General features: G+C 51.8%; 8 protein-coding genes across 8 annotated transcripts; 4 read left to right on the top strand and 4 right to left on the bottom strand.

The window, feature by feature from the left end:
- Positions 1–65: 65 nt before the first annotated feature.
- Positions 66–3,621, bottom strand: msh3 (mismatch repair protein MSH3; the record flags this gene model as incomplete). The annotated part of the gene is made up of 3 exons (XM_073730828.1): positions 66–1,659; positions 1,707–2,797; positions 2,847–3,621. 3 exons carry the CDS (start codon positions 3,619–3,621, stop codon positions 175–177), a joined length of 3,351 nt encoding a protein of 1,116 aa, XP_073589517.1. The 3' UTR covers positions 66–174.
- Positions 3,622–4,258: 637 nt separating this feature from the next.
- Positions 4,259–6,054, bottom strand: BDW74DRAFT_172259 (uncharacterized protein; the record flags this gene model as incomplete). Its single annotated transcript, XM_073727478.1, has 2 exons — positions 4,259–5,589; positions 5,655–6,054. The coding sequence occupies 2 exons, from the start codon at positions 6,052–6,054 to the stop codon at positions 4,259–4,261; spliced, it is 1,731 nt and encodes a 576-aa protein (XP_073589516.1).
- Positions 6,055–6,723: 669 nt separating this feature from the next.
- On the bottom strand, positions 6,724–8,433 carry BDW74DRAFT_141883 (Rab geranylgeranyltransferase subunit beta BET2). Its single transcript, XM_073722627.1, has 5 exons — positions 8,209–8,433; positions 7,859–8,144; positions 7,352–7,803; positions 7,181–7,305; positions 6,724–7,126 (listed from the first exon to the last, which is right to left on the bottom strand). Exons 1-5 carry the CDS (start codon positions 8,305–8,307, stop codon positions 7,084–7,086), a joined length of 1,005 nt encoding a protein of 334 aa, XP_073589515.1. The 5' UTR covers positions 8,308–8,433; the 3' UTR covers positions 6,724–7,083.
- A 2,761-nt stretch (positions 8,434–11,194) lies between these two features.
- Positions 11,195–13,695, top strand: BDW74DRAFT_2652 (putative Rho GTPase activator (Bem2)). The gene is made up of 5 exons (XM_073732357.1): positions 11,195–11,318; positions 11,378–12,009; positions 12,067–12,724; positions 12,774–12,868; positions 12,921–13,695. The coding sequence occupies exons 2-5, from the start codon at positions 11,487–11,489 to the stop codon at positions 13,553–13,555; spliced, it is 1,911 nt and encodes a 636-aa protein (XP_073589514.1). The 5' UTR covers positions 11,195–11,318; positions 11,378–11,486; the 3' UTR covers positions 13,556–13,695.
- BDW74DRAFT_2653 (uncharacterized protein) lies at positions 13,696–14,382 on the top strand. The gene has a single exon (XM_073732358.1). The coding sequence runs from the start codon at positions 13,836–13,838 to the stop codon at positions 14,265–14,267; it is 432 nt and encodes a 143-aa protein (XP_073589513.1). The 5' UTR covers positions 13,696–13,835; the 3' UTR covers positions 14,268–14,382.
- A 114-nt stretch (positions 14,383–14,496) lies between these two features.
- BDW74DRAFT_172256 (ribosome biogenesis protein RRS1) lies at positions 14,497–15,209 on the bottom strand (the record flags this gene model as incomplete). The annotated part of the gene is made up of 2 exons (XM_073727477.1): positions 14,497–15,100; positions 15,154–15,209. The coding sequence occupies 2 exons, from the start codon at positions 15,207–15,209 to the stop codon at positions 14,497–14,499; spliced, it is 660 nt and encodes a 219-aa protein (XP_073589512.1).
- A 241-nt stretch (positions 15,210–15,450) lies between these two features.
- On the top strand, positions 15,451–17,279 carry BDW74DRAFT_141880 (mitochondrial 37S ribosomal protein mS29). Its single transcript, XM_073722626.1, has 2 exons — positions 15,451–16,176; positions 16,242–17,279. Exons 1-2 carry the CDS (start codon positions 15,537–15,539, stop codon positions 17,108–17,110), a joined length of 1,509 nt encoding a protein of 502 aa, XP_073589511.1. The 5' UTR covers positions 15,451–15,536; the 3' UTR covers positions 17,111–17,279.
- A 240-nt stretch (positions 17,280–17,519) lies between these two features.
- On the top strand, positions 17,520–21,757 carry BDW74DRAFT_141879 (uncharacterized protein). The gene is made up of 2 exons (XM_073722625.1): positions 17,520–18,154; positions 18,205–21,757. The coding sequence occupies exons 1-2, from the start codon at positions 17,837–17,839 to the stop codon at positions 21,589–21,591; spliced, it is 3,705 nt and encodes a 1,234-aa protein (XP_073589510.1). The 5' UTR covers positions 17,520–17,836; the 3' UTR covers positions 21,592–21,757.
- The last annotated feature ends 409 nt before the right edge of the window (positions 21,758–22,166 follow it).

The following is a 22,166-nucleotide window of genomic DNA, read 5'->3' as shown; positions in this document are numbered from 1 at the left end:
ATCATAGAAAAAAGATTGTTTATATACGTTATAGGTACAAGTCTACTCCAATTTAAACAAACACGATTGGCTTGTGCCCAAGCAGCTCTACAGTAGACGAGATAAGTGTCAAGGAAATGAATAAATCACGCCATGCTTGGACGTTTCCCTTGCTTCATTAAGTATGTACCACAACTATAATTCCTCCATACTGTTGATTAGCCTATCGATAACCCCCTCCTCAACAGAGTCCAACTTCACCACATCCCCGATCGCAGCAACAAGGCCAGCAAGTCTCCGGCGCCGGATCTTCTCCTCTAACTCGGCACTTTTCTGCTTAGCCATTTCCAACAGCGACGCAGGGAGATTCGCCAGCCGCGCAACGTTCAGCCCGTAGCTACGATGTGCGACGCCTTCTCCTATCTCGTAGAGGAAGGTGATGTCTTCGTTTGTTTCAGACCCGGACCCGGATTCGCTGAACCGCATATGGATGTTGCGCAGCTCGTTATCGGAGAAGGAGTGGACCATGGCAGAGAGGTGCTGGTAGTGTGTGATGAAGAGGGTGAGGCTGCGGATAGACCGCACCATGTAGTCCAGGACGGCCTGGGCAATGGCGACGCCGTCGTGGGTGGATGTGCCGCGGCCCAACTCGTCTAGGATGACTAGCGAGCGTGGTGTTGCTTGTTTCAGGATGTCTGCTGTCTCGGAAAGCTCGACCATGAATGTAGACTCGCCTGCGAGCATATTGTCGAATGCGCCCATCCGCGTGAACACGGCGTCTAACATACCGAGTTTCGCAGACTGCGCCGGAACGTAAGAGCCTATTTGTCCCATGATTGCGATCAGGGCTACCTGGCGCACGTAGCTGGATTTTCCACCCATGTTAGGTCCGGTCACCAGCAAAGCACGCGTTTTGTCGCTGTCTAGGTTGATGTCGTTGGGAACGTAGCTGTCCAGTAGCAGTTGCTCTACCATCGGATGGCGTCCTTGCTCGACATGAATGCACGTTTCATCTGTATATTCAGGCTTGACGTAGCCTGGCTGGCTGGCTATTGTGGCTAAGGATACCAAACAGTCTAGCGTTGCCAGAGATTGCACACAGTCCCGGAGGGTTTGGTAACTGGCTGATATCTCAGCTTGGAGGGCCAAGAATGCCTTGTCGCACGCTGCGGCAAGCGCTTCTCGATGTTGATCTCTCTGCCGAATCATCTTGATCACATCTGGGGTGTGAAATCGTGACACCTTCTTTGTACCACTGATTTTCACCCATGATGCTGGCACTCGCTTGATAGCTGGTGAGCTGTTTTCAACTTCAATCAGGTATTCGATGCCTGCGACCGTTGCGTAAGTGACGGATTTCTTTCCTAGAGCCTCTCCAGCTACAGGTCGATGCTCCTCAAGCTGATGCTCGATGGCTCCAATCCCAAGCTTGTGCTCGCTAATCTCCTCTGTTTCCTCCTCTTCCCTGAAGAATTCATATTTATCATCATTTCGCGCGGCGTGCATATTGATCTTGTTCAGAAACGACACGACGTCTCTCACAATTGTAGGTAGAGACACAATCGCCTGGCTGATGGCAGGAGAGGAGAATCCAGTATCCGCCGGTGACTTGATATCCGCAAATTCCTGGGCTATCATCTGCATCGTTTGCAATATAGTCAAAAGTTCCGGTCGAGAACACTGCCGCCGTTAGAGTATGCTATAGAAGTAGTGACTGTGAAACTCACCTTTCCGTAGTATATCCGGATCAAGCCCTTCTCTAGGTCATGCTTGATCCTCCCGAGCAGGGCTTTGATCCGCTCAACCATCACGACATTTTGGGAATCCTTCAGTTCTTCTACAGCGTTGACACGATCCTCGAGCTGAGATCTATCCAACAATGGCCGACCGACCCATTTTCGGAGCATCCTTTGCCCAAATCGAGTTTGAGTGCGATCCAGCGTCCAGAATAGACTGCCCTTGGAGGAATAATCGGTCTGGTTCTGGTAGACCTCAAGACTCGTAAGGGTGTTGCCATTAAGAAGCATATGAGAGCGTGAAGAGAAATGCTGAAAGTATTTTGTCAGCTGCAGGACATGTTCCAAGCCATACTCCGTCATGTGTTTGATCATGGCAGAAAGGCAAATCGTGACCTGATCCGGCAGGCCAAGCACTTTTTGGAGTAGGTTACTAGCAACCTCATCATCTATGGCGTCTGCAGATTTCATGCTGCCAGCGTAGACGCTCGAGACGTGATTATGCGATTCTGCCGCGGCTGTACTCTTCTTGGGTGCTCTCTCAACTCGCACCTCGTCGCCAAAGACATTCGTCTTGCTCCCGGAGAGATGCTTCACGAGCTTTTCTGTCGCTTTAGATAGCTCACCAACTATGAGCATTTCACATGGCGCAATGTGGAGCAATCTCGTTTCTATCTCGCTCCGCATGAAGCCGTCATCGAATTCGTCGTAGACAATATCTCCTGTAGTCGGTTGCACGGCAACGATTCCAACGTGCACTTTCTCGTCATTTCCCCAGCCTCGTGCATTCGTCTCTGTGATGCAAAGGATATAACCCGTGGACGAAGCACCGGAATTCCCCGCCGTAGACCCTTCGAGGCCCTCGATATCATCGATATACGTGCTTTTCGTGTAAACATTCGTCAATTTGCGAACAAATGGTGCGTTGCGGTTGTCTCCGGCAGCTTTCAGCGCAGCAGTCTCCAGTTGCCTCACGACGCCCACCTTGTGTCCAGCAGTAACGAGACGCTTAACATGGACATGAAGTCGCTGTACGGGTATGCTTGCCGACGCAAAGCGGTCGAGATGAGCTTCCGAAGGATCTAAACACAAGTCAGCAACTCACCACAGTATCGAACACAGGAAACCCACGCTCATCATATCGGAACTTGCCCGGAATGCATACAATACTAAGCTCCTTTGCGGCTACTCTTGCATCTTCACCGAAGAATCGAAATTTGTATCCGACTTCGACGAGAAGTATTGTGTCCATATGCTTCCTCTTGATTTCAATGACCTGCTTCTCCATCGGCGTGAGTTTACCTCCGCCTCTCTTCCCCGCAGCCCTCCCCTTGGTATGCACTGGTTGTGGCGTCTCCTGATCGTCCTCACCCTCCGCACCCTCGTCCACGGGTGTAGCTTCACTGATGCTATTCCGGCCGATTCCCACTAAGCAATCCGCGCCGCCGAGTCTTCGAACAAACTTCTGATGTAGCTTCTCTCGCTCTTTCTGCCGTGCTTTCGTTTCCTCGTCGTCTAGTTTAACCGTACCATCCGCCCCAAGATCAACAGCAGGAGAGCTAGCGAATTTCGAAAGTTCGGTTCGTTGGCTGCTTGAGGCCTGTGGCGCCTCCGTGCGAGCCACGGGCTTTGCCTTTGGGCTTTGCGGCCGTCCTGCAAGCGATCCGTTCGATTTGGCGCGCTTCGGTGCAGGGGCCACTATGTCTTCAGCATCGTCCTCCGCTGGTTTGTTCGTAGTTTCGAGTTCCGCAGCTTTGTTGGCGGGGGCAGCGGGCGTATTGCTAGCTTCATTCTGAGATTGTTGAGATGCGAACGGCTTCTTCGTAAAAAAGCTGGATATCGTAGGTTGCTTTCTTTTCAAATTTGGCGAGGACGATGTAGATGACTGTGAGGATGGTAGAGGCATGTTGTCTTTCGCTAAGAAACGGAAGGATTGAAGATCGTTCGGCGAAGGTAAACGCCTTCAATGGCGTTTCGCTGAAGGTATGCGGTCTATGCACGCTTCGAGGGCTTGACTATGACTGTTATTGTAGTTCAAAGTAAAATAGGACAAGCTAGCTGTACAACCAAGCCGTATGGGGAACTAATTGGCTCTCAAGCTTGACAATGATGAAGCTTGACGCGTACGCGAATCGCGCCCGTGTTTAATTAGATTACCTAATCGGGCCTGGACAGCCCTGCATGGACAGCCCATGTTTCAACAGAGCTACGGGTTACAATTTCTTCGACGATGTGAAAATAACGGATATCATTCCTTTGCCTTATACATCTACCTCTACCGAACAGATAACAGAGTATAACCCGCACTGGAACCGCCAGGTCGACAGCCTGGCTAGGATCCGTGCAGTGTAGCAGCAACAGAAACATATATAATGGGCCATGGCGTACTCATATGATAGGAACAATAACTCCGATAGGTAACGTTCAAACAAGCAGGGGCCCAAGATTAACCTTTGCCCGCAATACTATGCCTTGCCTTCTAGAAATGCAACGAAACAACCATCAAGAGCGAGACGCGCGCCAAGCAAAAGGGAGAGCGGAGATCAAGAACTTCCATCCATATAGAGACGGTCAAAATCATCGTCTGCAACCTCGGAGATTGTCGCATCCGGCGAACAAACACGGGTTGCAAAAGGAGCTTTCAATGCGTCCTCGGGCTCGGCTGCATATATCGGGTTTTCATCCGTGGCCAGCTTCGTGAGAGACCCGGCTAGAGGATTGAACGAATAGCCCGATGGGCTCTCTTGGCATTCGAATGGGCTGTATCCGACATAATGTGCATCTCCGCCAAAGAGAAACTGGGGGGACAACGCTCTTTCAGTCCGTTTCATCACGGGTGAATGCCAACCGATCAGGGGATCGATCCGACCAAACGCATTGAGCATTGGTTCCATGTTCTCTTTATCAGCGCCTGGGCGAGGGACCTTTTCGAGGAGGTTCGAGGTATGAGCAGCATGGCGTGGTGACTGAGGATCGGCATTGACATTGATTGCAGTGTCTCTTCGCAGAAAGAGTGGCTGCGACGCAGCGCTTTCTCCTGGGACAAACCTGTGCTGGTCCTCCAGTCTCGGTTCTCGTGGTACAGACATATCACGGAATATCGCGAACTTGCTGTGCTGCTTGAAGTCATGGTCACGAAGGGCTAACGCAAACTCTTCTAGGTTGTCTCCGACAGACATCTGACCACCAAGGCGACCAAATGTTTGAACTGTCGCTCGCTGAGGGGTATATAGATGTGGTTGATCAACTTCGCCATCAAAGGAGTCGCCGTCTCGCCTGGTGTTCTTTTTTACTCTCTTTTTGTCCACCTCGCGTTGAGCATTTGGGTCTAGTTGGGCAAGCACGCGCTTGGGACGAGTGGCTCGCTTCTTCGGTATCGGCGTCTCCCCTTTCAGAGGACTGCTGTCTTCAACGTTGCCTGAGATCAGACGCTGCTTCCGCAAGACACCAGTCGGTGAGAATACCAGTTCAGTCGGCTCCACTCCCATTGATGTCCTCTCCATCATCTTCAAGATGCTCTCATCCTTCTTCTGATTGCGCTTTCGTTTCATCTGCTCGGTGGCGGAGTCGAAAATGTCCATTCCGGGCCACAGAACACCCTTGAGTCTTGAAATCTCATCTGCTCTGTCTTTGTCCACCTCGCTACCATTCGAGTACGCAATACTATCATTGTCGTCGACAAAAGGATCGTAGATGAAGGGTACGTTCAAGGATTTGGCGTCCTGACCTTCCTCTGACCGGAGAGCGCTCGGCCAGCATGGCGTGGCTTGTGTTATGGATGGAGACGAATCGTCCTCGTCTTCACGCTTCCAGTGATCAGGTACACTTCCCACGGCTTGTTTGTGCGGTGATGGCGTGGGTGCATGCGGGTACCCTACTCGAAAACGAAAATGTCAGCGACTTGCATGACACGGGCCCACTATAACTGTACTTCCTTACCCGCATTGTGTCCCGAGCTCATGAAAGGGTCCGAGAGGCGTGGATCAATGTAGTCCGGAAGGTTACCGTGTGGGTCACCGGTTGGTAGCGGCTGATACCCAATGTCCCTGTCCGCAGGCCCAGCTCTATCTGGCATGGCATATTTCCCTTGTGATTTCCTCCTTCGTGAGTCTTTGGATGACATCCGATCCGACAAGAGCTTTGCCAGGTTGTTGGCCTTGTACCATTGGTTGTAATCCTCGAGTAAGGCCTCGGCCTGTGGTTCCTGGTGGCTGCGTACTTGAAGCTTGAAGTAGTGGGAGAGATGAGCCTTGGAAGCAACGTGAGTTAGCAGATGCGAGACATCGCTGAACTTGGGATGCTTCGGGCAGATGTTGCACAGCAACGCTGTGGCATCCATCGCCGGCAGAATTGCCTTTAGGGCTCCTGGTTCAAAGCACGCTGGCAGGTGAGCTTGGTAGAAGCTGGGGAAGCAACAAGCTGCAGGTCGTGGCTTTCATGAGAGGGCGGCAAGGCACGAGACAGGGAACCAATATAGAAAGACCGATCCTGAGAATAGAGACACCGACTTCCTTAGAAATGGAAAGTGATGAAGCTGAGGAAGGCCATCAACTGACCGGGGACTTGCCTGAGAGCGCCATTGCCGCCATGGCGGGAGGGGGAGGAAACAATGTAGAGCATGGTACAATAGAGACTTGAAGCAGGTGCAACCCTTGGCCTCGAGGAAGGCAGGTGCCAACGTCGGGCCGGGGTCGGGGAGGCCCAGCAGCGAGCACCATGTATTGATCAGTTATTACACCCGTGCGGGAAGAATGCATGCAGTGTTAGTGTTGGGCCGGGAACGTCAGTATTAATGACTATGGATACACTAGCTACATCTTGTCACAATTTACGATACACATAGCAAGCAATCTTTAGTATAGTACCCGTACTTCCAAACGGCGGGTGTCGCCTTGATCACCTCTCTATTTGAACGAAGATTAGGTAGTCTGCTATGAGAGGACGATATAGATCCCCAAGGACTGTTACAAGGAACACGAAGGGAGTGAGATAGAGTGGTCTCGCTCTTACACTGGCAAGTCCCTCTGACTCCTGCTTGTAAATAAGGTTGGTTCCGGCCGCCACCAGGTTCGTCCTGGGAGAGTTGTAGGAATTGAGATACAGAACGGACAGAACTGAATATTCATTGATAGGGTATCAACGCTTCATGATTGTGCCACTGTGTCTTTAACGGCCGAAATCTAGGCCATTGTAGAGGGGGGAAGCGGAAATAAGTCACAGTGCCTGAGATCCAATATTCTCCCGCATTGTATTCCATAAGCCATAGAAAGAAAGAAATATGGGTTATTAGATTGCAGGTGGTGAGGATTACAGTTGAGGCCGGAAAGAAATACCGTCTCAAGGACCATGTCGAGGACATAACATCATGCTACGTAGACAAGACTTTGCTGGTGATTGCTTTCGGCATACAGCTAATCAATACAATTAGCATGACCTTAACCCAATGACTGCATTGGTTTACTCACTAGACAGGGTCTACTTCCTCGACACCTTCGAACCCAAGAAGGCTCAAGCCAGCCACCGCAAAGTGCGTATGGAAGACGTCGACGGCATTGTCGGGACGGTCGGCAAAACCACCAGCCTCTGGATCCTATGGAGGGTTAGCCAAGCACTTATGCTGGGAAGAGGTTACAGACCTGGCAGCGTAGGATGTAGGCAGCAAGTTTAGGGCCATCTATCCAGCTGAGCTTGTCAATCATGGCCAAGCTCGCTCCAACCCACCAGCTATAACAAGCGTCTGCTAGTTTCTCCGGTCGCCCATTGAGTCCACCATGATCGAGTTGTCGCTCGCTAAGCCAGCCACCTAAGCGGTCCTTATCGACCAGATCTAATCGCCCGGCAATAGCTAGGGCCCCAACACAGGTAAAGACCTGACCGGCGTGCGATTCCGCACCAGGAGTGACTCCGTATCCGCCGTCGAGGTTTTCGCATTTCTGGACATATGAGACAGCCTTGGGGACATCAACCAAGTGCAAAAGCCCTAGGAGAGATAAGGCGTTGAGCGCCCCATAAAGAAATCTTGTATCCAGCTCGCCCCATTCGTCCCCCATGAAAGAGCCAGACTCCTTGTCCTGTAGCCCTGCGATGACTGAAAATACTTAGCCAGGCGCTCTTTACCCAGGTGCATAAAGGTCATATCGTACAGGATCCGACTTTCTGCTTGCCGCCCAACCCGCGCTTTTCCAACTCATCAACAGCATCCAAAGTTACCAGGATCTGCACAGCAGACACTGTATACAGCAAGTGTGCATCGTGGCCTGGGGCAGCACCAAAACCACCATTCTCTTGCTGGCATGAGAGGACAAAGTCGACGGCATTGTCGCGCGGCAAGCCGTCCGGGCACCCAAGGAGATGCAAAGCCGTCAAGCCCCAGTAGACCCCATTAAGTCGCAGGTGCTCTGTGAGCCAGTATTCCAGCTCATCTTTCCGCTACCAACACCTGTCAACCGTCTCCTCGCGAAGAGAAGTGGCACGGTAGGAAAGGACGACGCACGCTATCCAGTTTTTTGATATAGTCAATATGCTTCTCGGTGTATAGCTTCTGATCGGCAGTAGTCCCAGCGGCCCTGCCAGGGCCTAAAGCCAAAGACATTTGGGCGTAGAATTATGAGGTTAGTGAATGATTAAAGACCCAGGGTCCAGGATGGCAAAATTAGCCGTTATAGGACAACTGCAGGGATTCCGGCCCAAGATTGAGTTGAAACAAGCGCCTAGCCTGATTATTTCAGGTTAGCATGACATCGTTGGCGTTAGAAAGCACGCCGTTGCGCCACAGAATATGGTGGTAGCCTTGGGCTCGGCACGTGTCCCAAGTTTTTGCAGGGATGTTGACAGTGATTGTGTGTCGAGAGGGCTTGGCGCACGTGACCCTGTGTACATCACATAAGCAAGTGGGTTGTGTTTCAGATTTCAAGCATAACAGGCACAAGTTGCAACCTTGTGAGCAAGTGGATGGGCATGAGTTTCGCTCTGAATCTGCCTCAGGAAGAGACTACTAAGCTTGCTATTATCCACTATGAGCAAGGCTGAACTACAGAGTAGTCTACCATTGTCTAGAGGGACCTCTTTGATGGTTGATCTAGGCCGCATGGGCCAAGTGAAGCCAGCGATCATCAAGGTAGGCATAGTTGGACAGGCACAAGATCCAATCTCCCACGTGTTTCCAGATGTCGTACAGGCACAGTACAAAGAGTACTAGAAGGAGCAGTACGGAGAAGACCGATTTATTTCTTAGCATCTTGTACAGGCTTTTGTGTCTAGAGCATTTTCATTTAGCTTACTCTTACTTAAGGCTCCAACTATTGCGACTCGGTCTATTTATGGTTCTCAGCTGCCAAAACAAGCCATCAACACCCTTGACGATTCCGAAATTATCGACGCACCTAGGCAGTACTAAAGCCTAAAGCACCCAGTAAACCCCAGTAAAGCACCCCAGTAGATTAAACGATGCTTGTCGTCTTGATTGAACAATCAACATGCAAACATTGCCGCCTGTTCATGTAGACATGCCAATCCCAATCTAATAGACGCTGCATATATGGTAGTCCGGCCAACTGGTTCATTATATCCCCTGATGACTCGAAGAACCGCCCATGCCACTGTATAAAATTTGACAATAATTGTTGATTATTACTTTTAATATCTGGGTTATCAATGTTATTGTCGGTGTAGCCTGGTCCAATTTTTTTCTTTTCAACCCCACTGGCAGCCTGGCGCATTAACAGGCTCCCCAAACCTTGGTTGGCGGCATCAGACAATCAAAGGGGCTTAGTCAGGCGACTGCAGGACCATAAGGACGACCAAGGTTGTGAGCTGCGAGGATAAAGGAGATGCTGTAAAATAAGCACATCAAGATGATGATTCAGCCCTAGAGTGGGTTAACGGTGATGTTGCTCTGACCTCCTCAGCCTCGTCACTCCGCCAGGTACTCGTGTCGCCGCTGGCCGGTGATTTGTTGGTGCCTTTGCATGCCCCTCGGGCGCTCTTCGGTTAGCCAATCCGTGGTCTCCATCGGAGGTCTTAACTGGCACTAAAGATATCATCCCGCCGAGGATGCGCTGCTCGAGCCACTCATTATCCCGCCTCGGGTCTTGCCAAACTTTCGGTGTCCAAAGTGTGGTTCACAAAAGGTACAGACCAGAATAATGTCTATCCTTATGAAACCGAGGTCAGAGTGACGAGATAAGAGTCCGGAGTAAGACGCAGGGCACAGTCTGACAGCCCCAGCTTACGAGGCCCCCAGACTTCCCGTCAATCATTACCACCTTCCAGCGCTCATCACTCTGTTCCTGACCGGAATTCCTCTAAGGAAACCTGGGATCAGCCGGTGGCTTCACCAAAACATCAGCGACCCCCGACCCATGGATGCGCTGGTTCCAGCAAGGCGCCAGGGATGAACCGTAAAAGATTGTATTGCGGCTGGGCGTCTAGAGTGTAGTGTACGTCAGGTAGAAAGCTCTTATACAAATATTGTGGCCATTCTCATTAAAATTTGATGAGATGGCATCTACTTATCTCTCGACGTATCTTGCAGAGCTGCTCGGATAGGCTGTCAAAGCGCTCAGCAAGCCACTCGCTCGAAACAGTTCTCCGCCATCCCCACTGGTGGTTCCCCCCTTAAAGAACGGAGTTTAGTCTGACACACAGCCGCGCTTGCATCGCGCTATCAGGGAATGTGTCGTCGCTACGGCTTTTAGTCCTGGACACCTTCAGAACCGTGCGGGATTCACTTTCTCCTGTTGTCTGTCGATAATTCCTCCCCGACCGAGCCATCATCGCCTGCCTTTTCTTAATCCTCTCGCTTTGTTGCTTTGATCCGCGCCCTTCATTGTTACATCTCTTATTTTGTCTTTCTGCGAAATCACTAGCGCTGTCAATCTCCTTGCCACACTCCCTCCTACCCCGACCACCCGCGAACAACTCTCAAAGAAGTGAAGACGAGGCATTCTTTCTGTTCAAACCACTCAGCCCCATCTCATCGACTGAAAACTAGTGTCAACATTGAACAATAGATCGAAGGAGAAGAGACCCTCGGAAACGCCCTCCGGACTCACGAAATAGTATGAGCGGCGCGGCCTGGTATGTTGACATCCATCCCCGTCTACAACTCCTGGCGGCACAGGTTTCAGACTTCTAGTCAGGCACGCACTCATTGTGTTCTGAAACGATTTCTTCGGGACTGGGGGCTGGGTCCAATCGCTCTCCCTGCGACTTGGAATAGCCCACCAAGGATCCATGCATCGGATCTTTGTCCACTTCGTTTCAGATCTCATTGTCCCGCTGTGCCTTGGATCTGTTGATCCTGGAAACGCCTGCCGCTGCTATTCGACCCGAGTCCTTAGGAGAAATAACTAACACTTATGATGCAATTGGCTGCAGATTCAACCAAACCAAGAGATCTTCCGATACCGTTTCTTCATCATTCGTTCGTACCCGACTATACAAGATTGGTAAGGCTGGTTCTGGTTCAATCTAGCCTGCCTGTGATCTTGGGCGATTGATACCCACGAACACCGAACTTTGTTTGCGTTTTGGACGTTGGAGGTATTGGACGCAGTATCGCAGATCGGAGTGAAGACACTGGAGACTGGTTGGAAGTTCATGGTTAGTCCTCGTTCGCGTACTGTTGACTCATGTCCTGTTGATTGTTGACTTGTGAATAGGCTGGCAGTGCCTGACTGTTCCTTTGAAGCCGACCTCTTTATTCCGCGTTTAGCACTCTTCACTCAAACCGTTCCTCACCGACTTATACCCATACATACCATCGTCAAAATGCCTTCGAGACACTCTGTGGTTCCTAACCTGGATCTAAGCCCGTCCACGCTGCAGGCGGGAATGAAGAATTCCTCCCCTTTGTCACCGGGCGCCCAGAGTTCCGATGGTCTCAGCCCTCTGACGCCTCATTCGCCAAAGTCTTCCTCAAGTTCACAATTCTTCAAAGGGGCCACAATACGCCCCGTCACGCAAGATTCAAATCAGACAACCGATAGTCCGACCTTCCCTGCATCTCCCGGTGCCGCTACAGAACCACCAACTCCAGGTTTCACAGCTATACCGCAGTATCCGCCCTCGCCTAGAGAGTCCCCCAAGCACACGCGCGATCCGTCACGGTCCTTCTTCGCCAGTCTCAAGGCACCAAAGTACTCGCATAAGGCACAAAGATCGGACAGTTCGGGGAACTCTGCAGAGAAACCGAAGAGCCGCGGTAGCTCTAGGGATCGCAGGGCGCAGGTCACCTCCAAACTTTATGAATCGTCTCCTGACCTTCCCGCAATGATTGCTCAACAAGAAGCCGGTAGGTACAAAATGAGCGTTGACATTGCCAAAGTGTCCAAAACTAACTCCTTCCAAGACAGCAACCATCCCGACGAAAAGCACACGCAGACACAAACGACAGAGCTCAAAAAGGTGGGAACTGAACTAGATGGATACAGTTCGCTCAAGAAGACGAAACCACGATTCGCCAACCTTCTATCCCGCTCCAGGTCGATCAGGGTGGACGACTCAGCGAAGAGCCGAGCAATGAATAGGCGTCCGTCTACCAGTCTTTTGAAACTGGAAGAGAACTGCAAACCTGAAACGCAGGGCTCCGCAAAGTCTCGACAGGAGCGCGCGATCAAAACAGCTGGAAATGGCAGTACCAGGGGATTTGCTGTCGAACGACCTGCGGAATTTGGCAATAGTTTGACGGCACGGAAGGGGTCACTGGTGCCTTCGGCGTCATTGAGCCAAGTGTCGGGTGCTTCGGCCGCCATATTCAACAACCTCAAGCAATCCTCCAGCGGAGCAGCCGATCGATTAGGAAAGGCCGGCAAAGGCTTCTTCGGCAAGATCACGAGGAGTGGCAGCACCAACGAGCGCGAGTTAGTCGCGGATGATAATTATGTTTGTTCTGTCATAAACCTGCCCCTGATTGAGCAAGCACGCCGGACACGCATCGCCAAGCGACTCGAGGACTGTAGGGATAAGACGGAGTTCTGGATGCCTGCTCTGCCGTACCGATGCATAGAGTAAGTTCTCAAGACATGGCCATGCTTTCAATTACTGACTTTGAAACAGTTACCTTAACTTCAAAGGATGCGAGGAGGAAGGGCTCTACCGTGTACCAGGAAGTGGCAAGGAAGTAAAGCACTGGCAAAGACGCTTCGATACAGGTAGGTGCCCTACTCATTTGCTAATCTAGCCATATGCTCACCAAACCTGCAGAATTGGATGTAAGCCTCTTTGATGAACCAGACCTTTATGACATCAACACTATTGGCTCTATGTTCAAAGCTTGGCTGCGCGAACTACCAGACGAACTATTCCCCAAAGAGACTCAAGCTATGATCGCTGAAAAATGCGAGGGTGCTACTACAGCACCACAAATGCTGAAAGATGAGCTCTCCAAATTGCCTCCCTATCATTACTACCTTCTCTTCGCCATCACCTGCCACCTCAACCTTCTCCACTCATACGTCGACCAAAACAAAATGGACTACCGCAACCTTTGCATTTGCTTTCAACCTTGCATGAAAATTGATGCATTCTGTTTCCAGTTCCTGGTTTGCGATTGGAAGAATTGCTGGCAGGGCTGCTGGACGGAGAAAGAATGGCTTCAGCGCGAAAAAGAAATGGACGAGAGAGAAAAGACACCACAAGAAAAAAAGACCCAGGCGCCTAGTGTTGACGAGAGGGCTGTTTCATCTGGCAGCAGCCAAAGCAGCACTTATGAAGCGCCACCCCGTCCCGAGACGCCAAAGACTCATAAGAAAAAACCTCGAAAAATTGAAACCTCGCATACAAGGAGCGTTTCCCAGCTCCCGGAGCTTGGACCTCCTCTATCACCGATTCAGATCTGAGACGCTTAATTCGAATACACGCTTAAATAAAGCAGATTTTTGGCACTGTGGATTGAGCGCCTTGGCCAGGCATTCTAAGTCGAAAATCAGATAGGCTGGCCTATCCTATACCCCTCTTCATTCCGGCGTGGAGATCACGCGCCCTACGAGATCTTCGGCAGGAACCGTGGATCAAGCACCTTGGTTGAGATCTGAGATTGTACATTAAAGTCTGGTGCGATCATGTCTCTTTTGCGAACGTTCTGCTTATTCATTTCCTTACGAGGGATTGGGTTCGTCCATGTTTGAATCCCGTCAGTTTTCGAGCAGTTCTCTGCGGTTCCTTTTATATTTCGCGAAATTGCATGTCTGGCGCGTTTGGAGTCTGGTCACTGTTCTTCACCTCATTTTGGCTGTAGAGATTGTTTCTCTTTCATTTACCATTTCCTGTTGTCTTTATGATTTCCTTACCTTAGAGTTGTTACTTGCCTGCCTTGAGCGTTGGCTATCGGATATTATTACACAGGCCATTTTTCTGATACTTGCATGTTTGTGTTTTGGAGCCTCTGAACCCGGTCTATCATTTTCACGTTGGAGCCATGTTGCGGCATCTCATAGTACTCAACCCACCTCTTTAATGAACGATTCTCTTTGCTTGACTTCGCAGACCCATAACTTGGAAATATACAAGATTTGCGCATCGCCCCAAGTTCATTCTGAGATCAGGGGATGATCCCGACTTGAAACCGAAAAAAAAAAAGAAATTGGCAAGGGGATATGCTAACAGCCTCAATGCAATGCACATGTACAAAGGTAATATTGCTTTTAGCCCTAACATCAGGACAACCTATAAACTCAGAACCTGATACCACTCCAGACGCCTAGATAAATCCAGCACACCAGATATCATAATCCCCAAGCGGAAGTTTTAACTTGATGCGAAAAACCCATGAGACAATCATTTATCGTCCACCACCGCTCTTCCTGGTATTCCGCTCATTCGCCCTCTGCTTCCGCTCGTTTCGCCGTATCCTGTCCTTCCGCTCCGCACGCGACATGCCACGGATCGAGCTGCCCTGGGCCGCAGCATCCTCCTCCTTCTTCCAGTCCTTCTCCTTCACCTCAACCAGCCACTGATCATCATCTTTGTTCTTGCCCTTGTATCCCCATCTTGGCACCCACTCGCCGGACTCCTCGTCGTATACCAGCTTCTTACGACGCTCCTTATCCGCCAGCGCAGCACCGGGCTTGCTGCTGTACTTGCCGATGCCCTTCTTGCGAGCGAACAGCTCCCACTTGGTGGGCGGCTTGGGTGTAGGGAGGGGTTTGTGGCGCGGGAGAAGAGTCGACGGGGAGGGGAGGGTGAGGAGGACGCCCTGTTGCGAGGAGGTGATGGGGCAGGTGGTGAGGAGTTGGTTGAGGAGGCTTTGGACGCCGTCTCGGGCGGTGGCTTTCAGGGATGCATTGAGCGGTTCGGAAGACGGGAGCTCGAGCGGGTTGGGATCGTTGGCGAGAAGGTGGCCGAGATCGAATGTGTATGGGGTTGGCTTCGAGACGGTGATAGGGCTGTTGCTATGTGAGCAGATGTACAGGAACATAATGGCTAAGTTCGGACTTACAGTCGCTCGGGCTTAGGTTTGGAGGCCGATTTCGCCCCTGTCGTTGAGTTTGCCATCTCTGATGTATAATCTGTATAGACACAGAGCAGTGACTTGGTGGAAACGGAAATGTCAATGTTGGAGATTATCCAAAGCGGGAAAACAGAAAAAAAGTTCGGGGATAATTTTGGGGTGCCGCTTTTGCGGGCTGTGCTCAATCTACGCAGACCGCCCGCTAGAGCGGCCACGGCACTAACCGTCTACAGAAACCTGAGGAGCGGCCAAAAATGTGCTCCGACCTTCCAGTCTCTCCCGGCCGGCGACCAAGCTCCACGATCCCAATCGTCCTCTAATTACCATTGTCTGCTTAAACACTGGCCATTGCGCCGGTGTCTTGCATCACAATGGCTTCCACTTTTTGCTCTGGCTGCTTAACGCAGCTTCGCCAAACACCTCGCGCCATCTTACCACCGCCGTCCACAGCAGTGACCCGAACGGCGGCCTTCCACACAACCGCCCCTTTCCAGAAAGCAATCCAGAAACCCAAGCCTTCGAGCCATGAGGGGCCTAAGTACCGTGTCGGAGCCACTGTCAAGATCAAGAAGAAGGGTAGGCCTCAGGAGAAGTCACGTCCTCCACCCCCCGGAGAGCGCAAAGCCCTCCGCAAGCGGATCGTCCTCAGCAACCCGAATGCTCTCGAGGTCGAAGGGATGCAGGAGCTCAACGGAGAAACGATGGTCGACTCACGTCTTCGCGGCTCAGTTCTCGCCCTCCCCGTACCGATGATCGATCAATTGCGAGCTGTACAGGCGTTCAAGACTAGCCAGGGCTGGTCAATTTTCCGCCGCCCTGGCACGGTTTTGCGGCGGGAGACACTGGAGATGGGTAGATTATTTGACCAGATTTCCAACGAGAGCGCAGGTGAGAGGACTTCGCTGAAGAGGATTATTACCGGGCAGAGAAAGGCGGGAAAGAGTGTCCACTTGTTGCAGGCTACGGCGATGGCATTCACGAAGGATTGGGTTGTTGTCTCTATTCCAAATGGTAAGTTTTGAATCATCGATTTGGTCGCTTTACCGTAGGTGCAATTTTACTGACCGAACGGTTAGCGCGGGACTTGGTCATTGGACACACCAGCTACGCGCCGCTGTCTGAGGAGCAGCCCAACTTATATGTCCAAAACGCGGCAACTGCAGAGTTGCTATCTCGCACTGCCACCGCCAACAAGAAAGTTCTTTCCAAGCTCCTTGTCTCCCAGAAGCATGCCGCGCTTCCTACTGTCAAGCCTGGCATGACTCTGGAAGACCTCGCGAAGCTCGGTATCCAGGACCAGGCGAACGCATGGCCTGTTTTCCAGGCTCTGTGGGCAGAACTTACAGCGACGTCTGCGACGCCTGGCTTTGAGAAGCACTTTACTCCCCGTCCTCCTACACTCGTGACTGTTGACGCTGTCGGCCACTGGATGCAGAATACCGCGTACCGCAACATTAAGCATGAGATTATCCACGCTCACGATTTCGTCCTTGCGCGGCACTTCCTCGGCTTGTTGAAGCCTGGCAAAGAAAAGCCTGCCCTGCCAAATGGCGGCGCCCTTCTCTATGCCACCTCATCCTCCAACAGCCCGTCCATCTACGCCCTTGACATCGCCCTTAAGCAAGCTGCGGCTCGCTACGCTAGCGTGAACCCGTCGTCTTCCGACTTTCCTCTCCCAGAAGCTTACAGCAAACCTGATACCCGCGTTCTTGAGGCTCTCAACTCGCCGAAACCCACCGCTGCCAAAGAGGGTATGCTCAACGTGCAGGAGCTTGGTGGGCTGACCAAAGACGAAGCTCGCGGTTTCCTGGAGTACTTTGCGCGCAGCGGTCTTCTCCGGGAGACGGTTAGTGACGAATGGGCTAGCGAGAAGTGGACGCTGGCTGGTGGCGGTGTGGTTGGTGAGCTTGAGAAGCTAGGCAGACGGTTGCGGGTAGCTGCTTAGATGTTTGCTCCTCCTTAGACACATCTTGGGTGCTCTTTTCTTATATTCCACCTGGATCACCGGGTCTGTGCTTGTATCTGTGAGATGGCCTTCGGATTTTCCTGTACTTTACTATTTGTTTTTGAGTGTATGTTCTGTATGCATATAATGAACTGGTATTGTCTTGACATATAACTTATAGAGTAGCAGCTTATTTAGGGTGGTTTATCACAGATAGACGCAGGCCGTTAGGGCATTGATGATGTCTCATGTGATGCTGGTCATCCATGATATGCACACAGAGTATGGGTCAGGCGATACACTATGCAATGGTCAGCCAGTGATGGAACACTTGAGAAGTCCATTTCTTTGCATTACAGATCGCTACAATAGTAGAGGGACAAAGAATTGATCATCAGGGGGGTCTTGGAGTGGAGAGACACGAACAGCTTGACGCAAGTTGGCCGCTAAGCCTCCCCTCCACTCTCCGCTGCGGCCACTTCTGCATCTTCCCTTTCACTTTCCTTCAGACAAACTTCAGCCTTGCAGAACCTTGCAGAGCCTTGGAGGCTGTGCTTGTGTCTAATAATCTGCTTATCCTCCGGTAGATGCTCATGAACACCTGTCCTCCATCCTCGTCGCTGAAAGATCCGGATCCTCCTTCCCCGCACCGCATCAACAACAAAACTCCTGTAAACGTCCGTTCGCGAAAGCGTGCCCAGCGCTGCTAGGTCTCGTCTCGAGACGATGCCCAACTCGCATCAATATACAAACAACCATCGGCCGCCTACATCCGCGCCTCCTGCTCCAGAATGGCGAGTTCCGGCAGCACCACCAAGGCCATCAGGGCGCCCAGTCGCGAGCCCCCCACCACCGCCGCCTCCTCCGTCCTACAACCCGGCCACGGCCAGCTACGGTCCGAGTCCTAGTTACAGCCCGATCCTAGGAGGCACCGGCGCAAATGTGCCGCCGATCTCTGGCTTTTCCGGCGTCAATACCGCAAGCTGGGGTGTGAATTTCAATAGGCAGAACTATATGCAGACGCCGCCGCCGCCTCCGCTACCAGTGAGTTCGTTCTCGTGCACTAGATGTTCTCTTTCTAAACTTGGGGTTAGCCTCGACCTTCAAGTACCACCGGTCAGCAGCCTAATGTCCAGTCTCCGGTAATAAGCCCCACGGATCCATATCGGCCTTCGGTAGGCGCGAATCATAGCTATGGAGCACAGACACCGGCAAAAGATTATTATCAGCAGTGGAATTCGAACCCTACCTGTCCGCCTCAGCAGCCTGTTTCTCTAACGCCTCCTCCACCACCACCCCCACCGCCTGCTCCGCCAGTGTTCGATGCGTCTGCTTATCAGAACCATCAGCCGATGGCATCGCAGACCCAGCAGTCCTGGAACCAGCCACCGGCGCCGTCATACCATAACGTACCGCCGAGCTACGACTACCCTCCAAATAGCATTTCGAGCCATCCAAGTCCTCCGGCTCAGACAGCACCCGACTATTATCAGACCCTGAATGCTCAGCCAGCTGCTTCAGTCCCGCCAGACGGAACATTGTCACAGTCTCTAGCACCTGCTCCGCCCGTGCCTCCGAAAGCTGGTCCTTCTGTGTTAGGATCCGGCGGACCGTCAGATTGGGAGCATCTCTCCCCCACTGCAGGAGAGATTGATGACGTAGCTGCTTTCAGACCGAGGCTAGATACCCCGGTAAATACCGGGCACGAATTGAATCCGGGTTATGGGATTAGCACTACTGGGACTATAGGAAGCGGCCACTCGCCAACCCCGTCATTCTCTAATCTAGACCATACGAAGCCAGCAGAGACATCTCAGCATTACTCGGCTCAGTCACCTACCAGTCCAGGAAGTCGCCATGATTTCCAGCCGCCTGCTCATCCAGTCAGGATGGATACTGCCGGGTCAGATTATACCACGGTGTCTGTTATCGCTAACTCTGAAAACATCGACGGCCTTATTGAAGCATGGAATAAACCCATTTTAGCGGATCACAGATCTTCTTCGATACAGCAGAGTCCTAGACTTGAACCAGAACCGATCAATAGGCCGTCGTCAGTACAACAAAGCCCAAGAGCCGACCCGGAGCAGACCCTTCCCAATTCAACTCCAAGTCCAGTCGAAGTTGTCGTGGCAAAACAGCCGGAACCTGCAGCAACAGAAAAGGCGGCTCAGATTGACCGAGTTGGTAACATGAAGGGTGTCAACGAGTCTGTCAGGACAACGGATTCTCCCCGACCCCCATCCAGACAAGTAGATCGCTTTGACGATCTTGATTCTTGGTCACAGTCCTCTTTGGAGCGCTATGTGGCAATGTTGCGGAAAGAAGCTGTTGCTGACTCTGATGAGGAGCGCTTCAAGATCTTCACAGCCTTTATGGCCAAGGAAACGAAGCTGCGTGAAATCTTATATAGCATTGAACATGAGGCCGACGCCGCTGCGAATGCCCCAAACCAACCGCCTGCAATTCAGACTCCGGCGAAAGAGCCAGAAAATGCTAAGCCGAAACAGCCCACTCCGGACGAATCGGGATTGATACCGGTCGAAACCGAAGAGGGATATTTCGCGCCAGCCAGCAATTCGGACGATGCGGAAGACGGCAGTTATAGCCCCGGCGGACGTCCCATACTTCCTATGCTCCATACCCCTCACCCTGCGGCTCTCCACAGGTCAGCATCCAACCCGGGAGGCCATAAATATACCGCAAGTCACGCTGTTGCAGCACATGCGCTACGGTCTACCTCGGTACCGCCCAACGAAGGTCTAGTATACTCGCCTCTCTCAACGAATCCACCGCAGCGAATTTATACTCCGTTCAAATATACTGAGGGGCCTCAGAGAGGCTCTGACAAACTGCAAATTGAACGACCAGCGTACCAAGCTTATTCTGCTTTGCGTCAGGCACAAGCAGAAAGTGGACGTGTGATGGCGGACACGCCGGCGCCAATTGAAGGTAACCGGAAGCGGGCGACCTCCGGTGCATCTATACAGAACGACTTGGACGAAACATTTGTTGGTTTGATTCGAGAAAAGAGTGTCACTTATCGAAAGAAGCCGCCACAAATTTCCACGCCCCCGCCCCTGCCACCTTCTCTCCGGCAAGGAAAACCACCCGGCCCAGTTGATGAGTTGCGCACCGTCGCCTCGTCGCCTGTAAATAGGCAGTCTGAAAGCCTGTTGCATACTACGGTGAGAAGGGACTTGGAAAAGTATCCTACCGATTTCGGTTGGGTGCGTGAAACCGGCCGAACCTGGGAAGCGGCCAGTAAGGCTCGCAAGGAGAAATTGGATAAAGAACGAGTCAAACGTCAAGAGGAGTCTGAAAGCCATATCGATGCATTGTTTAATGGCAAGGAGATTGGCTATGCAGATATCAACATCCTTGAGGAAGAGTTCCGCCAAACAGAAGCACGTACCCAACTCGAGGAAGAACGAAAAGAACTCGAGGATTTCATCTTCAACGTCTATGAGCCAGTGGATAAACGGTTGGAAGATGAAATATCTACCCTTCAAGTTCATTATGACTCTGCGCTCAGCCAACTTGACCGGGAGAACAGCAACTACCAGGATGGCGCAGACAAGCACAGCATATCACACACGATGAAGATGGTGAACGAGATCTATAGTCGGCTCGAGATAAGACATCACAAGCGTCTGGAGATTGCTCTGGACCGCGAGCGTCGACGAAAAAAGGCCGAGAGACGGCCGCTTGTTTTCATGGGTGATTCAGCGGCGCTGAAGAAGCTCGACAATGAGTTCGACCAGATGGAGAAACAGAATGTCCTGGAAGCCGCGCGAGCCCGTGATGAACGGGCAAACAAGCTTATGGACCTATTCGATGATGCAATCATGCGCGGGCTCGGAGAGAATCAGAGCCTCCTCGATGAACTCTCTGCCAAGGTGGCCCGCGTTGACGAAGCCGCCATTCGCTCGTCCGGCCTCCCCGACGCAGAAATCGAACAGATCCTCAAATCGGTACACAGCTTAGTTGAGTACCTTCGCAAAGACTCTGAGTGCATTCTCCACAGCTTCGGCATCGCCGACTCAGCTCTCAACAACGCAGATTATAGCGTATCCGTCGCCGAGGCCCGCTATTCCAATGCAGAGCCGGAAGTGTTCCGCCAGTTGGATGCCGAGAAGAAGAAGGAAGACGCCAAAATTCAGGATAACCTGCGCACCAAGCTGCAAAGTGTCCGCGTTGGACCGGCTAAGATCACCGTTGCAATAAACGACGCCCTGCGCACATTGGGCAAAACGCCTTTCCCTGAGCCGCCGGTTTCTGCGGACGTTATCCCTACTGGGCAGCTCTATGATGTATCCCTACCCAACCCTGCTGCGCGACCTGCTAGTACAGTGGGGATAGCGGCGAGGAAGATGGAGACAGACCCAGAGCATCAGGACCGGCTGCGCAAGGCGCTGGAGGACGCGAAGAAGCGCAATGCGGCGAGGCAGCGCTCGCCCTCTGCGGTTGCGAAAGAATGATTTTAAATATAACTTATGACTCACGAATCTCTTATGCCGTTTATACCCTTTACCTTTGGCGATGCACTTGTTTTGCCTGTGTTTTTTGCGTGTCGGCATAGATGGGTTAGGGCTTACTCCATAGTTTATAGTTGATAGCAACTAATTCATAAATAATTTCCTTGTATACTAACCAGTAGATGTACCAAACTACAAAACTAGAAATGGTTCGCAGAGAAGCAAGTAATAACGAAGCTCGACTGACCACCGCGCCACATCTCCGCCGCAGCGAACGAGTGGTAAATCAACCACCGTTCCTTCCTCCCACGGCGTCAACGGGAAACTGCCTCGCGTGCGCCCTGCTGTGGTATCAACTCTCTCCCCACAAATATTTCCAACTCTCTTAGTCTGCCACATCTACTTGAGCATGCGGCAAGCTCCGTTTGGCCCATTTGACCCAAATGTCGTCATGCGGCGCGAAGCCAAACACCGCGGTCAACGGAAACCTCTCACAGCGAACTGTGCCTCCCTCAGCTCCTCAGTAAACATCGATTGCGCTGTCCCATTCTATCCAGTCCTCAATGGCGCTGCAGTGT

This window comes from Aspergillus multicolor, assembly GCF_047715735.1.
Source record: "Aspergillus multicolor strain CBS 133.54 unplaced genomic scaffold BDW74scaffold_1, whole genome shotgun sequence".
Lineage (NCBI taxonomy): Eukaryota > Fungi > Ascomycota > Eurotiomycetes > Eurotiales > Aspergillaceae > Aspergillus > Aspergillus multicolor.
Note: the sequence above shows the minus strand (reverse complement) of the source record. Positions and strands in the feature narration are given on the sequence as shown.

What these genes read in the sequence shown, in the direction of transcription:
- BDW74DRAFT_141883 (XM_073722627.1), bottom strand. Translation starts at nt 8,307, where the DNA reads ATGTCTTTGGCTTTAGGCCCTGGCAGGGCCGCTGGGACTACTGCCGAT. An exon ending in CAAGCAGAAAGTCGGATCCT is followed by an intron (nt 7,804 to 7,858) that starts GTACGATATGAC and finishes AAGTATTTTCAG; the next exon opens with TCATCGCAGGGCTACAGGAC. An exon ending in GAGGAAGTAGACCCTGTCTA is followed by an intron (nt 7,127 to 7,180) that starts GTGAGTAAACCA and finishes TGTATTGATTAG; the next exon opens with CTGTATGCCGAAAGCAATCA.
- BDW74DRAFT_2652 (XM_073732357.1), top strand. Translation starts at nt 11,487, where the DNA reads ATGCCTTCGAGACACTCTGTGGTTCCTAACCTGGATCTAAGCCCGTCC. An exon ending in GATTGCTCAACAAGAAGCCG is followed by an intron (nt 12,010 to 12,066) that starts GTAGGTACAAAA and finishes ACTCCTTCCAAG; the next exon opens with ACAGCAACCATCCCGACGAA. An exon ending in CTGCCGTACCGATGCATAGA is followed by an intron (nt 12,725 to 12,773) that starts GTAAGTTCTCAA and finishes ACTTTGAAACAG; the next exon opens with TTACCTTAACTTCAAAGGAT.
- BDW74DRAFT_2653 (XM_073732358.1), top strand. Translation starts at nt 13,836, where the DNA reads ATGTTTGAATCCCGTCAGTTTTCGAGCAGTTCTCTGCGGTTCCTTTTA.
- BDW74DRAFT_141880 (XM_073722626.1), top strand. Translation starts at nt 15,537, where the DNA reads ATGGCTTCCACTTTTTGCTCTGGCTGCTTAACGCAGCTTCGCCAAACA. An exon ending in TGTTGTCTCTATTCCAAATG is followed by an intron (nt 16,177 to 16,241) that starts GTAAGTTTTGAA and finishes CCGAACGGTTAG; the next exon opens with CGCGGGACTTGGTCATTGGA.
- BDW74DRAFT_141879 (XM_073722625.1), top strand. Translation starts at nt 17,837, where the DNA reads ATGCCCAACTCGCATCAATATACAAACAACCATCGGCCGCCTACATCC. An exon ending in CGCCGCCGCCTCCGCTACCA is followed by an intron (nt 18,155 to 18,204) that starts GTGAGTTCGTTC and finishes ACTTGGGGTTAG; the next exon opens with CCTCGACCTTCAAGTACCAC.